This window comes from Perca flavescens, chromosome 16 (genome assembly GCF_004354835.1).
Source record: "Perca flavescens isolate YP-PL-M2 chromosome 16, PFLA_1.0, whole genome shotgun sequence".
Classification (NCBI taxonomy): domain Eukaryota; kingdom Metazoa; phylum Chordata; class Actinopteri; order Perciformes; family Percidae; genus Perca; species Perca flavescens.
Window position 1 is genome coordinate 28,674,530 of NC_041346.1, and position 15,672 is coordinate 28,690,201.

General features: G+C 41.7%; 1 protein-coding gene across 1 annotated transcript in view; it reads left to right on the forward strand.

The window, feature by feature from the left end:
• The first annotated feature begins 3,246 nt into the window (after nt 1-3,246).
• Nucleotides 3,247-15,672, forward strand: part of gnsb (glucosamine (N-acetyl)-6-sulfatase (Sanfilippo disease IIID), b) — a 25,481-nt gene continuing 13,055 nt past the window's right edge. The window contains exons 1-7 of the mRNA XM_028602144.1: nt 3,247-3,621; nt 4,921-4,980; nt 7,201-7,404; nt 8,046-8,108; nt 9,095-9,193; nt 11,524-11,691; nt 12,456-12,538. Of these exons, the coding sequence (XP_028457945.1) occupies nt 3,424-3,621; nt 4,921-4,980; nt 7,201-7,404; nt 8,046-8,108; nt 9,095-9,193; nt 11,524-11,691; nt 12,456-12,538 (875 nt within the window). The 5' untranslated portion in view covers nt 3,247-3,423. The remainder of the gene's footprint in view (nt 3,622-4,920; nt 4,981-7,200; nt 7,405-8,045; nt 8,109-9,094; nt 9,194-11,523; nt 11,692-12,455; nt 12,539-15,672) is intronic.

Sequence of the window (15,672 nt, forward strand, 5' to 3'; positions counted from 1 at the left end):
GTCGGCTCTACAGGATTAATATATATATATTTTAAACCAATCACAATCGCCACGGTGCCTCTGCAAAATAGCCTCTGGAAGGAACTTGTTTTGGTGGAACGTGTACGTTTAAAAGTTGTTTTCCAACTCCGATTGGACAGATAGTCTAGCTAGCTGTCTGGATTTACCCTGCAGAGATCTGAGGAGCAGTTAACCGTAGTCCTCACAAATCAGCCGGAGGTTAGAACGCCAACACAGAGACAGAGGAAGGGGACGGACATCCGGCCGAAAAGAGGGACATCTGACGGAATATCTGACAGCAACGAAGCAATCCTGGAAGTGGAACATCCTGGATATAGATTAATTATCAAATGGCTTTAAAATTAGTGCATATAGCTGCCATATATTGAGCACGCCCCCAGCCCCCTCCAATGCTTGAGCTGTGTCCCGAAGGTTCCTGCCGTTGTGCCTCAGTACTAGCCTGGCTCCCCCCTCCTACGTACTTCCGCTCAGTTTTCATTTTCCTTCAGTACGCCATCTGGGTTTGCAGTCACGACCAAACGTTAGTGATTGGTTCTGGCAGATCCAGAGTGGCTCTGGGCAGATCCAATAGTTTTAAACTTCAACAGAGTGCCCGCCTTCAAGGAAGTTAACACTTTTCAATGGAGAGTGTCCAGACTCTATGTACACATGAAATGGACCAAGGTCTGGTAGGACCAGGCTAGTGTACCAGAGTCTGGTAGGACCAGGCTAATGGACCAGAGTCTGGTAGGACCAGGCTAGTGTACCAGAGTCTGGTAGGACCAGGCTAATGGACCAGAGTCTGGTAGGACCAGGCTAATGGACCAGAGTCTGGTAGGACCAGGCTAGTGGACCAGAGTCTGTTAGGACCAGGCTAGTGTACCAGAGTCTGGTAGGACCAGGCTAATGGACCAGAGTCTGGTAGGACCAGGCTAGTGGACCAGAGTCTTGTAGGACCAGGCTAATGGACCAGAGTCTGTTAGGACCAGGCTAGTGTACCAGAGTCTGGTAGGACCAGGCTAATGGACCAGAGTCTGGTAGGACCAGGCTAGTGTACCAGAGTCTGGTAGGACCAGGCTAATGGACCAGAGTCTGGTAGGACCAGGCTAGTGGACCAGAGTCTGGTAGGACCAGGCTAATGGACAAGAGTCTAATGGACCAGAGTCTAGTGGACCAGAGTCTGGTAGGACCAGGCTACCTCAGTACAGCCGCACATAGCTGCTTTTGGCTGTAAAAAGCTCAGCCCTGACAACATCAGGCCCTCTGAAGGGAAGTGCTCAGAGATTAGATATCCATAGCCAGTCCTTATTATCGTGAAATCTCTTTTTCGTGTGAGATAATTACTTGCAGGGTTGTATGACTATTTTAGTACCAAGAAATGCCGCACCTTTGGTGAGTTCATTATGACAAACTCATGTTGTTCATAGCTACTGTTTAAAGCCACAAAACTCAATTTAAAATTCTACTCAAGGGACAAAAAAAGATCCCAGAGATCCCAAACAATGTCGGCCTGAATTCCAGGGAAATGTTCGCAACTGACTAAATGCCCTCAATGAAATGTAGAATTTCATTTGATGTCAGAAATAGGGACATCATCCTACCTTTCTATTATGTCTCAAATCTGGGTCATTATGTATTGTTGTTTAACTATGTATTTATTTAAATATATGTTTATATTTGGATCTGAATATTTTTCTCAATGAGTTAATATTAAAAAAAAATCCCCATATCCTGTTAGGGGTGTAGTGTATATGGTAGCGATGGTGCGTTGCTGTGTGGACAGGAATCCGCTGACACTGTTTCTTGATTATAAAGGTTTATTTACATCAAAGGAATTCAGCATCAATTTACAAGCCCTGCAGAGCTTGGAGAGCGACAGCTTCCCAGATTCTAAAAAGTCACTCTAAAGTTCTTTGTTTGAACATGGTATATATTCTATAATGTGTGTAACATAGATGGGGGAGGAAACAATACTTTGACCAATGGCCATCATCCTTTTGGAACCAAGCCAACAAGGGCATCCCTAATTCTAGTGATCCACTGATAACGCTTTCCAGATGTTTTCAGAGAAGTGTCCAGCGAATGTAGGCTAAAGGTCATACGAGTTTCTTTGTTACCAAAATCTTAAGACAAAGTTTATAAAAAGTCTGTTAGAAGTCCAGATACTACAGGGGCTCCATGGAATAGAATATAAAATGAATGTATTAAATGGTACTATTGCATCCATATTAACTGAGCATCCATCCCTTTCTTTTTAGTTAGTTAAAAAGTAAAAGTTAGTAAAGAGGTTTTGATTTGTTTGCCTTGTCTTTTTCTGTATTACAGATACAGTATTAGGGGACCACTAAGGTCTATATAAAAGAGACTTCAGATACAGTATTAGGGGACCACTAAGGTCTATATAAAAGAGACTTCAGATACAGTATTAGGGGACCACTAAGGCCTATATAAAAGAGACTTCAGATACAGTATTAGGGGACCACTAAGGTCTATATTAAAGAGACTTCAGATACAGTATTAGGGGACCACTAAGGTCTATATAAAAGAGACTTCAGATACAGTATTAGGGGACCACTAAGGTCTATATAAAAGAGAGTTCAGATACAGTATTGGGGGACCACTAAGGTCTATATAAAAGAGAGTTCAGATACAGTATTAGGGGACCACTAAGGTCTATATAAAAGAGACTTCAGATACAGTATTAGGGGACCACTAAGGTCTATATAAAAGAGACTTTTATATAGACCTTATATAGACAAAAAATGGGGCAAATATTGATCATTTTATGAAGGAAGAAAAGAGACCGTAAATTGAAACAATAGAGGCATCTATGGTATTTTGTTTTGGTCATTTATTTTTTTTTGTGTGCATGTGGTATGTTATTGAATAATTGTACCTTGTATTTTGGTATTGTTGGCAGGTTAATTTCGTTTCTTCCTAACATTCCCAATACATCTTATATGGGCGACTACTTGTAAGTGCAACTAAGGCGAATCTGTTTGTGGTGAGGTGTTTTAGGGTGGGGTGGGGGGGGGGGGGGGGTTGTTGTTGTATTTGTTGGAATGCTGTATTAAAAAAAAAAAAAAAAAGAACTGGAAAAATTGCTTTTTAAAATGTGTTGTTTTAGACCTACTTTATATCTTTGTTTCTGCAAATAAAATAAACTAACTGAACTAGTAGGCTACAGATGTAGTTAAAACTCGTACAATGTGTTCTCGGTCTTTACTCCTCCCACTCAGTCTGATCATATGACCACCATCAACCTGACTCCACTTCCTCAAACTTCTGTGTCACACTGTCCAGCCACTCGTTTCACACATCTAACCCCCCGAGCAGGAAACGAAACCAGTCAGACAATCAGTTGTGCACCGGTGTTTGTGTGTGTGTGTGTTGCAGCAGGAGGCCCGGTGGAGCCGTGGACTCATGGCAGGTTTGAGGAGCGGATCTGGAGCGACTACTAGAGCCCGGCAGAGAGGTCACCGTGCAGCCGTGACGCTGCCCACGCTGCTGCTGCTGCTGCTGCTCACCTGCTGCGTCAGGTGTTCCGCCGCCGCCGCTACCAAACCGAGCAACATCATCCTCATCCTCGCCGACGACCAGGATGTTCTTCTGGGGGGGATGGTGAGTTAAACCATTTAGGTGTCGTGTCAAAAAGTGATCACATGCCGTCCGCGGGAAGCGTGTTTAAATAGCCTACGTACACAACTTACTTGAGCCTATATGGAAAGAGGTAGACAACAGGAAAGAAGTTCAGTGTGGGCTATAATCTGTCAGATGTAAGCCCAATTCATGAAATCAAGTAATTTTGTGGCATAAATACCATTTCAGTGAAATGGTAGGAGCTTCAGTCACTTTTTGGCAAGTGCAAAAGTTTTTTTTTCAAAATTTTATTGGTTGTTTTAGGTATTCTAACAGGTAAAAAGTACTGGGTGGGCTACAATCGGTCAGATATAAGCCTCATGAATACATTTAAGAAATAACCTTGTAAACACAAAGTAGGGGCAGCGATCACTTTTTAGCAAGTGCAAAAGTAAATTTTATGGGTTGTATTGCTTCTTTTTTAGAAAGGTATTTCTACACCCCCACCCTCCACCTTGCCCCCCCCCCCCCTCTCCTCCTCAATAGCTACAGACACAGAAATGGTACATCCTAAGGAAAGCTCATTGTGGGACTGGCTCTAGTGGCTGTAATTCTGCACCAAGGCTGAATTTCAGGAAACAGACTTCAGATACAGTATTAGGGGACCACTAAGGTCTATAAAAAAAGAGACTTCAGATATATAAAAGTTCAGATACAGGGGACCACTAAGGTCTATATAAAAGAGACTTCAGATACAGTATTAGGGGACCACTAAGGTCTATATAAAAGAGACTTCAGATACAGTATTAGGGGACCACTAAGGTCTATATAAAAGAGACTTCAGATACAGTATTAGGGGACCACTAAGGTCTATATAAAAGAGACTTCAGATACAGTATTAGGGGACCACTAAGGTCTATATAAAAGCATCCAAAGAGCACCATGTCATGGGACTTTTTTATATAGATTTAAGAAGCTACTGCCCTCTCATGTTGTTTGTGTGCTGTCAGCTGTCAATGCTGGAAGCCTTTTTGACCGCCGAAAGTCGATTTATCAATTTAGTAAATCAGCAGAAAGTGAATCTGCAACCTGTTTCAAGACAGCCTAACACTTTATTTATCCAAAGAGGGCAGATGTAGAGCAGATGTAGGCACAAACATGACAAAACCAGAGCTATTACACAATGAATAAAAAGAAGGCTCCATTAAATTAGGAGGGATTAATTAAGGATGAAAAGTTCATAATGTCTCCATAAGTGGTAATTTATTATTATTATTATTATTTACAGGGCCATTCTTGTGTCAGTTTTCACGTCTGTCTGTTCTTGTTTCTGTTCTGCAGACCCCCATGAAGAAAACTAAAGCCTTAATAGGAGACGCAGGAGCAACATTTCTTAACGCTGTGAGTACTTTTACTCTGTGGCGGAAAGTAAACTCATGTATTTACTCCCATACTGTTCCTCTTTTCAATGTTTAGGTACTTGTACCTGATTATTTCCATATTCTGCTACTTTATACTTCTACTCTACTACAACTCCGAGAGAAATATTGTCCTTTTAGGATTTTTTTTAGCAGTAGGGGCAGGTCCGTTTTAATGTTTCCAGATGTGTGATATCAGGACGATGAGCTTACAGAACTGACAAGTTGAACGTTGTCCAATTAGAACGGACCCACCGCGGTGACGTTTTTGGTGGAGCTGTTGGTTTAATAGTCGACTCGGAAGAAAGCGAACGTTTTGACAATAAACTCCATCAACACAACAGTACGTGGAGTTAAAGGTCCCATGGCATGAAAATGTCACTTTATGAGGTTTTTTAACATTAATATGCGTTCCCCCAGCCTGCCTATGGTCCCCCGGTGGCTAGAAATGGTGATAGCCCTGGGTAAAGGATCCAAAGAGTGCCATGTCATGGGACCTTTAAACTGGACAGGCCCAATAACCTCTGAATAGTTCTACTTGTTGTTAAATTGCAATGTGAGCGGCAGCATTATGTCGGCAGGATCATTTTAAAAGGCAACTGCGACTACATTGTGCGTCAGCCCTATTGCTGATACCGTGGCGGCAGAAATTGTGCCGTGGGCGGGCCGCCACTACAAAATCTACATAGAGGAACCACTGCTTTATTTATAAATACACATATCAAAGTGTAATAAGTTCTGCTGCTTTCTGTATTCTGCTTAAATTCAACATATTGCTTGTTGGATTAAAAAAAAAAAAAAAAGGAAATCCTTTCCAAGGCTAATTTAACATTAAACTGAACACAAAAGTCAGCAATAAAAGCAGAATGATAGTTTTAACATTTTTAAACTGCAGTTTTCTCCTGATACTCCTCTAGCTATTTAAAAGAAAATATCTTGAGGGTCATTCGTGATATGTCGCAGTCTGTTGAGCTGTGTTTATTGCACAAGTTTATATCACCCTGACGATGGAAAAAAAAGATTTATTGTGCAGCCCTAATTTTGCACTAAATTATTAACACGGTTAAAGGTTAAACCAACCTTTTTGGCTTGGTATGCTTCACATGTTGACACATGAACAGACGAGTTGTGTAATTTCCCCTCTAAACGTCTCACATGGTGTGGTTTAAATAGCTCTCTCCTCTCCCGTTCATCATCTCCCTCAGATTGATCACCGATGCTTCAGTTTTAATATCTAAAAATGTCACACAGAAGGTGTTCTGCTGAGCGGAGACAAGCTTCAGGAAAGGGTGGAGGGGGTTATTGGAAAGGGCAGACATCTTGTCATCCTTATCATCGTTACTATGATGGGATTTTAGTGGAAGAACCAGCTCTACGTACCGTATTTGTTAAGCCACTTTTAGTGGTTGGAAGTCAATTTAGTTATGAGGTACTTCTTGTACTTTCCGTTTCATGCCACTTTCTACTTCTAGTCTGCTACATCTCAGAGTTAAATATTGTACTTTTGCCAGCACTGTATTAGTTTGACAGCTTAAGTTACTTGTTACTTTTCAAAATAAGATTTTACATTAAACACAAGAATTTTTGTAAAACCTTTTTGGCTTTTGACCCCTTACAAAAAATTAAATACTTTATTCATCCCGAAGGAAAATCTATCTATCTATCTATCTATCTATCTATCTATCTATCTATCTATCTATCTATCTATCTATCTATCTATCTATCTATCTATCTATCTATCTATCTATCTATCTATCTATCTATCTATCTATCTATCTATCTATCTATCTATCTATCTATCATGTTTTCTTGTCACATTAGATGTAAGAAGCTCCTCCAAAGAGTGATTTCTGTTCCTAACTTCTGAGATAATGTCATTAAAAACTCTTTCTCCAAAATCTTTCACCAAAAAAAGGATTTTAAAATGTGTGTCAGAAGCTTTCTTTCTCCCAGGAAAGAAAAAAAAAACGATTACTTTTACTGCTTAAGTACATTTTGTGAAGTAAAAGGACCTGAGTGTTTCCTCCTCCTCACCGCTATGACTTCACGTGTTTTTAAAATGTTAAAACTGGACGAGTTACACATCCTCCTCTCCGCTGTCACGCTTGTCTTTTGTCATCTTTTTCTTTTTCCTCCCCCCCCTTCCCCCTTTCTGTTATCTTCCTCTATCGCCGCTCTCTCGCTTCCTCCTCCTCCGGTGCAGTTTACGGTCACGCCGCTGTGCTGCCCCAGCAGGAGCAGCATTTTGACGGGTCAGTACCCCCACAACCACGAGGTGAGGAACAACTCGCTGTCGGGGAACTGCTCCAGCCTTCAGTGGCAGAAAGGCCCCGAGTCCACCGCCTTCCCGTTCTACCTCAACAAACAGAAGTACCAGACCTTCTTCGCTGGCAAATATCTCAACCAGGTTTGAACAAAAGTGCACTTCATAAACATAAGTTGTGTCACTGTTGAGTCAAGGTGATTTGCACTTTTGTCAGTTTACACATAAGAGGTGTCCTGATTTATCGTTTCCACCTTTCACCTTGTTTTGGTGGAACATTTGCACCCCGCGAAAGAAAACGCCACATACGGTATTTAATGAAGTTAACTGTTGACACAATACAGCAACGTGAGCTATTTAAATTACCTGGATACATGGTTAAACCTCATCTGCTCTTACCAGTGTATTTTGTCCACAGCAATCCCACCAGTCGATCCCAAAACGTCCCAGTTTAGAGAGGAAATGCCATAAACATATTCTTTTTTAAATCTTTACAATCATTCCCTGAAAGGATCAAGCAGGCCTGCCTTGTCGCACGATCCACATTTTCTTTAAAACGTGACATTTTCAGCGTGTAACTTTGCTCAGAGATTCCGGGTAACGTTGCTCGATCCGACCGGAGTTCAAAGTTTAGACAAAGAAAGCGGAAAGTGAGAGACATCTGGTGGAACTTTCGGCGGCGCTGGAACTATCCCGTAAATGAACAGTCGTCCATATAGACTACAGAACTTGTAAAGGCCGTGACTTACTTTTTTTTTTTTTTTTTTTTTTTTTCTGTCCATCAGTACGGGAAGAAAGACGGAGACGTTGGCTTTGTTCCACCTGGCTGGGACCAGTGGCATGCACTGGTGAGACACACACACACACACACACACACACACACACACACACACACACACACACACACACACACACACACACACACACACACACACACACACACACACACACACACACACACACACACACACACACACACACACACACACACACACACACACACACACACACACACACACACACAGTCATACACACACACAGGCATACACACACACACACACACACAGGCACACACACACACACACACACACACACAGGCATACACACACACACACACACACACACACACACACACACACACACACAGGCACACACACACACACACACACACACACACACAGGCATACACACACACACACACAGCATATACACACACACACAGGCATACACACACACACACACACAGGCATGCACACACACACACACACACACACACACACACACAGGCATGCACACACACACACACACACACACACAGGCATACACATACACACAGGCATGCACACACACACGCATACACACAGGCATGCACACACACGCTTAGGCAGACAGGCACACACACTTAGGCACGCACACACACACACACACACACACTCACACTCACACATACTCTCACTCACTAACTCTCTCATACACACTTAGGCATGCACGCACACACACTCACACACACACAAACACACACACACACACTCTCACTCACTCTCTCACATACACACACATGCACACTCACTTTCTAACACACATACACACACGCACACTCACTCTCTCTCTCTCTCTCTCTCTCTCTCTCTCACACACACACACACTCATTCACTTAGGCATGCACGCACACACACTCTCACTCACACACACACACTTTCTCTCACTCACACTCACTTGTAACCATACACTCGGGCGCACGTGCGTGCACACACACACACGCACACACACACACAAATACATTATATTTCCAAGTATTTCTCTTGTCCTAGCTTTTGCCGTTCATATATTACAGGTGGGGAACTCGCAGTACTACAACTACACGCTCTCCGTCAACGGCAAAGAAGAAAAGCACGGAGACAGTTATGAGAAGGACTACTTCACAGACCTCATAGTAAGTCCTGAGTGCAATGGCTTTACTGCATATACTGTACGGAGCCTGTGATCAGCAGTATTTCACACATGAGGACATCTTTAGGGACATTTATGGGAAGAATTTATGGGAAGAAAAAAGGCCGTTCACCTCCAAACTGTCTGAATCAGCTGCTGTCACGGTAATATATGTCGTCTTTACGTGCCAGTCAGCAGCGTGAAAGGGTTATTCATCGACCGATTATATATGGTGTACGAGAACTGCTAGCAAACATGTCATTTCAGTATTTACATTCATATTTTAGTGACGTTGGAATGAAGCCGTGCTTTGTGCATCTTGTGCTCCTGTCGTCTGCCGTTTACACTTGTCTGGTGTAAATCCAGTTTATGAGAGCTGAACTTTCTCTTATCACCTGCAGTAATGACCTGCAGTAATGTTTGTACTTTTATCAGCCGCAAAGGCCGTAACGACAAGGCTATTTTAGGTCTACTTCTACTACTTCTAGGTCTACCATCCTACCTTCTGACCTATATCGGTGTAAGTAGTAACCGGACTCACAATCTTTGTTCCCAGGATCTTGTTCTCTGTCTGTTCCAAAGGTTAGAACTGAGCTGGGGGGGGAAACGGATCCAGAAATCCATGAAAGTTAATGAGCTGGTCTCATTGGTCGCTTTTAAGAGAATTTTTAATTGACTTGGAGGATTGCGGTAGACTTTGAGGGATTTGCTGAGTCAGTTGTATGTATGTGTGGTTGTACTGCTGCCTGTCTTGGTCAGGACACTCTTGAAAAAGAGTCTCTTCCTGGTTAAATAAAGGTAAATAAATAACGACATTTCCTAATTCCTAAAACGGTACTCCTTTTGCTTTTAGTATTGCACTTCCATAGAGTTGGAGGACAACATTAAGCCATGCTACTGCTAATTATCAGTAAACACAAAGTCCAGCTGAGGCTGATGGGAATGTCATTAGTTCTGCGGGTATTCGGTCATAAACCAAAGCATGCATCCGAGGGAGGCTGTCATCACCACGCCCCTTTCTACTCCCGGGGTTTTCCGTAGACACAGTTGAACATATCTGTAAACTTTTACTTTAAATGAACAACACTATGCCGAAAGATTTGTTATGTACTGTAGTTGGTTTCACCAACAATGCTTCCAAAAAACCTGATCTCTGATTTGTTCCCCTGCTATGTCTTTAAAAAGATCCTGTTAGACGGCCGTTGGCTCCAGGCGATAGACTGGACCGAGGCTCCCTTTGTTACATCAGGAGAGAAGCAGATAAGCTGTTGTGTAGAGCAGGTTAATCGAGACTTTCACACTGAGATTTGAGGCTAATAAGATATGTGATTATTCTCAGTCAGTGTGGCTAAACCGCTAAATAATGCTGGTGACAGTTACTACCAATGGAAAGCTAAATGCTACATGCAGAAATGTTAAATCTTTAGTGCGTAACTTTTTGATATTAATGAACATCCGTTACATTCAAACCATTGCCAAATGAGTTTCTACAAAGCTAATTAAGACTAAAAAACACAACTTTTAAAGAGTTATTATAATTTTTTTTCAGTAAATTTAAGTTTTTTTCTTGTAAATTTGTGACTTTTTTTTTTACTTATTTAAAAAAAAATTCTATTAATTACAATAATTATATAAAAATTTTCTTTCAGTAAATTTGTGACTTTTTTTTTCTCGAACATTTGTGACTTTTAAACTCAGACGACATGGTACCCATTTATTTCTTACTTCACGTCACTGTCATAATATTTTCTCAATTTGCAAAAACTGCAGTTTGATGAAAAAGAGAGGAAAAAAAAGGGATGTATCAATATGCAGACTTTGGCTAATTATGCATTGAATTATGCGATCGCATATTGCGTTTTTCTGGAGGGACTGATTGACACTTCGACACGTTGCTTGTTTTTTGTCTCCCATTTCTCTTTCATTTTCTTTCAGTATATTTTTGGGTTTTTTTTTCCTCGTAAATTTGTGACTTTGATCTCAGAATATAAAAACATTACCCCAGTAAATTTGTTAGTTTATTCTTGTAGATTTACTACTTAGATTAGATTTGATTCAACTTTATTGTCATTGTGCAGAGTACAAGTACAAACAACGAAATGCAGTTTGCGTCCAACCAGAAGTGCACAAAAAAAGCAGAAAAGTGCAATATGATATACAAAGTATAGACAGGTGGCGCATATAAATTATAATTTTTTTTTTCAATAAATTTTAATCTACAATGGCTCTAATAAGCCGCCTTGTGTCTTTGCTTCCCCTTGCTGTGTTTGTAATCAAATGTAACATTTTGCAATAGTAGTGTATTCACTCTCGGCTTGTTCCTCGTGGATCCAGACGAACCGGTCCCTCCACTTCCTGGATGACCGGAGCCCTCAGCATCCGTTCTTCCTGATGCTGTCTCCTCCAGCTCCTCACTCTCCCTGGACGGCTGCCCCGCAATACCAGAAAGAGTTCGCCGACGTCAAAGCCCCTCGAGACGGGAGCTTTGACAAATTGGGCAAGGTGTGTCCAGGGTAACATTGCATATTATTTAAAGGAACACGCCGACATATTGGGAATTTAGCTTATTCACCGTAACCCCCAGAGTAAGACAAGTCGATACATACCCTTCTCATCTCCGTGTGTGCTTTAATGCTGCCTGATGGTTCCAGCATTAGCTTAGCCTAGCACAGATCCTGCAGGTAACTGGTTCCAACTAGCCTACTGCTCCAAAAGTAACAAAATAACGCCAACATGTTCCTATTTACAGGTTGTGATTTGTAGAGTCACAGCGTGTACAAAAAACAACATAACATGAGACACAGCCGTCTTCTAACAGTAAACAAACCGGGAACTATATTCTCAGACAGGCTTGCTGAAAGCATATCACTCCGCCCAAGTACTATATTCTTCCGCCTGAGAATATAGTTCCCGGTTTGTTTACAGTTAGAAGACGGCTGTGTCTCATGTTACGTTATATTTTGTACACGCTGTGACTCTATAAATCACAACATGTAATTAGGAACATGTTGGCGTTATTTTGTCACTTATTGGGAGCAGTAGGATTACTGGAACCATTCACCTGCATGTTCTGTGCTGGCCGGATGCTGCTGGAGCCGTCAGACAGCATTACAGCACGCATGGAGATAAGAAGGGTATGTATGGACTTATCTAACTCTGGGGGTTACGGTGAATAAGATAAATTCCCAATAAGTCGGCGTGTTCCTTTAACAAGATAACTGGTCTTTCAAACTGTGACGTAATCTGTATTTATCTGTGTGTTTCAGGACAAACACTGGCTGCTGCGTCAACCGGTCAACCCGATGCCAGACAGCTCCCTCACCTTCCTGGATAGTGCGTACAGGAAAAGGTACGACTGAATAAACGTTTCTCTTCTGTCAGATGAGTGCTCGTGGTCGGTGAAATAATTTAATTGCAGTAAGATATTTGGCAGTATGGGCTATGTTCAAACTTGGCATCTCTTTTTTTTTTTTTTTTTAAGCTGCCAGCGTCTGTTTTCCATGATAATTCTATGGAAAAACGTGTTTTCAAAAAGTCCTGAGCGCTTTTTTTAAACGCCACCGCGTCTTTTTGAAGTTGAAAAATATGCGGAGTAGCCAGACCTGTCCTTTCTATAAAAACAAGAAAAAATGGAGTTATAGCACAGCGAGTTATACGGTATGACCAGGTGGCAAATTTACGAATCCTAATATGGCGACGCCAAGACCCGCCCTATGAAGCAGCTCGATTGGCTGGGGTTAGGCATTTGACCTCGAGTGGTTAACGTTGGTCAGGGGATAGGACCTGTAGCAATGGGGTTACGTTGCCTTTTGTGTATGCATGGACGCCTGGCCAGTAAATGCTATTGAAGGGCGGGTCTTAGCTTCGGCGTGGCTATAGTGGGATTGGTAAATTTGTGTGCTCCCTGTACAGGAAACTCTCTTTGTTTCATCTAACGTTAGCAGCACTGCTCTCTCTCTCTCTGTCCTCTCACTAGCTCGCTCCTTTTGTTTTATCTAATGTTAGCACCGCTCCAAATAGCGCTCTAGGATACTGTTGCAGTAGCTGTTGTTATAGCAACAAAAGACGCTGCCAGCTATTTTTATTAAAATTTTTTTTTAGTAGTAAACTTTTGCTTGTCAAAAAAGACGCCAAGTGTGAACATAGCCTTAGGGTACAGAACAGAACCAGCATCAGTGAGAACAGAAATACCATTGATAAGCAGGGCCACACAGATTTAAGATTATTTTTTTTTTTTATTAAACTGAGAATTAAAACACATCTCCACCCCAAGCAGAATATACTTATACAGATTTCATTCTGAATCGACGCTGAACACTGTCAAATAATCAGCAGATTCCGTTCGGGCCTGTTGATGAGTCAGACACCGCATTAAAAGAGGAGCTGGGGTGGAGGCCATAGATGTATAACACAAACTGGATACAGCGTTGGAGGCAGAGCCCCGTTCAATCCTATGAGAGTTGCTCAGTGACGCAGGACTCTTTCATAGAGCCAAAAATAACCCAGATGATCGGCGCTAGTTCCATAGTGAAGGCCATTGGCGATTTTCGACCCTTTTTAGTGGGGCTGAAGCTTATTTTTATATATTTTTTTTATCAATTTCAGGGGTTCAAGTTAGAGTTTGCTAACTTTTCTGTCAGTGGACAAACACTCACAGGTTCAAAGGGCTTGGAACAGGTTTAATATGCGGTTTTTCTGTCGCCAATGCTACGCACCTGTAACCCAGTCAAGGAAAGGGTTAACAGAAACCTAGTGTTGGCCAATCGGAGGAGGTTGTGGGAGACCCCCGCCTTTGGCTGAGTCTGTATCTGATCTGTCAGAGGGAGAGCAGGAGACGGTTGGTTAGTTTGATGTTTAGTCCCCAGAGAAGAAGTTGGTAGAGTCATGGTGCAGATTAGAACCCAAATTGAAACGTAAGCAACTGAAATTGCTGAATGTGAGAACATTGTGTCCAATTGGTCGCTATAAGTGGGACTTATGAAGTGCCAGGTTTAGTTTAGCAGGGAGGTTAACACATTTGCAAGGCACTGTATCTGTGTCACATTCTCATTAGGGGCTGAGCCCCCCTAAAGGTCTGATCCTAGACTCGCCCCTGGTGCATCAGAGACCTCCGCTGGCCGAGCCGGCTACGTCCTGTTTAGCGCTCCGCTAACTTTAATAAGGGTTAAATGATGTAATCGTGCATCTCTTCTAGGCTTTCCAAATGTAATCGGACCAAATGGATTACATTCTGATAGTGAAATAAGTCATTTCCCATGGGGTTGTGATGCTTATAAAATCGTATCCTCTGATCTACAGATGTCTCTTTCGTCTCATAAGTCTATAGGAAAAAAGTATTTTTGGGCCAGAGGGCATCATGTGACAGGCTGGAAGTGGAAAATCCAATGTTTGGCCACACTTCCTGGGGGGCCTGGTGGAGGCATGGTGCAAAGCGGCTTGCACGGGAAGCAGCAGAGTAGGCAGGCTGGAGCGGCTAAAATTAGGCGTCCTTTACGAGATTTTTCCAGCTGACTGCGTAGAAGGAAATCAGCTGATCCATCAGCTGGATTGAATCAGCTACATCAGCTGTCAGGTGATGGGTCATTTTTTGATTTGGAAATCAAGCCATCCTTCTGCTCTACTCAACTTGGGTTCGTGACTTGGATGAACTGCATCCATCTGGAAAGTGTAACATATCTGAGAGATGGGAAGCAGGAGAAATTCAAGATTATTTCCTACTTCTCTTCTGTCAATGCTGTCTTAATTGCCACTTTGCTTGTTTTTGTCTCCCATTTCTTTTCAATAGTTTTACTGCTTCTCTTGCTGAAAGTATGTGGAAGGAGTAGCATAAAAGTGGATTAAGTTGAAGAGGATTTAAAGATTCTCTCCATTGGGTTTCAATTCAATTTTATTCTATAGTATCCAATCATAACTAGAGTTATCTCAAGACACTTTACAGATAGAGTAGGTCTAGACCACACTATAATTTATATTTTTATAAAAAAAAGTTAAAAAAGCTTAATATTTTTGTTTGATTCAACGAGTTTTACTAGTATCCCCTTACTGTTATTTATTCTCCTTGCTATTAGGGCTGCACAATATAGTTTTTTTTATCGTTATCGGAATATCACCTGGCGCAATATACACATCGCTAAAGGCTCCGACATATGGCGATAGACACGCAGTGTTAGTTGAAAGAAAATATCAGCAGAAAATTACAGTTCAGAAAGATACTGTCATTCTTTTTTAGTGGTGCCTTTTGGAAAATATTTCCTTTCGTTTGTTTTAAATTCAACAATCATTTTTTTGTATTTTAGCAGAATACTGAAAGCAGCAGACAGGCAGAACTGAGAACACTTTAATATCTGTTTATTTATCGCAAGAAATATCGTTATTGCGATATTCAACAACCTTATCGCATATTTTCCTCATATCGTGCAGCCCTACTGGCTATGTTATGTTCTTTCGAGTAACATTACAATTTACATTTGGCCTACTTTAGCA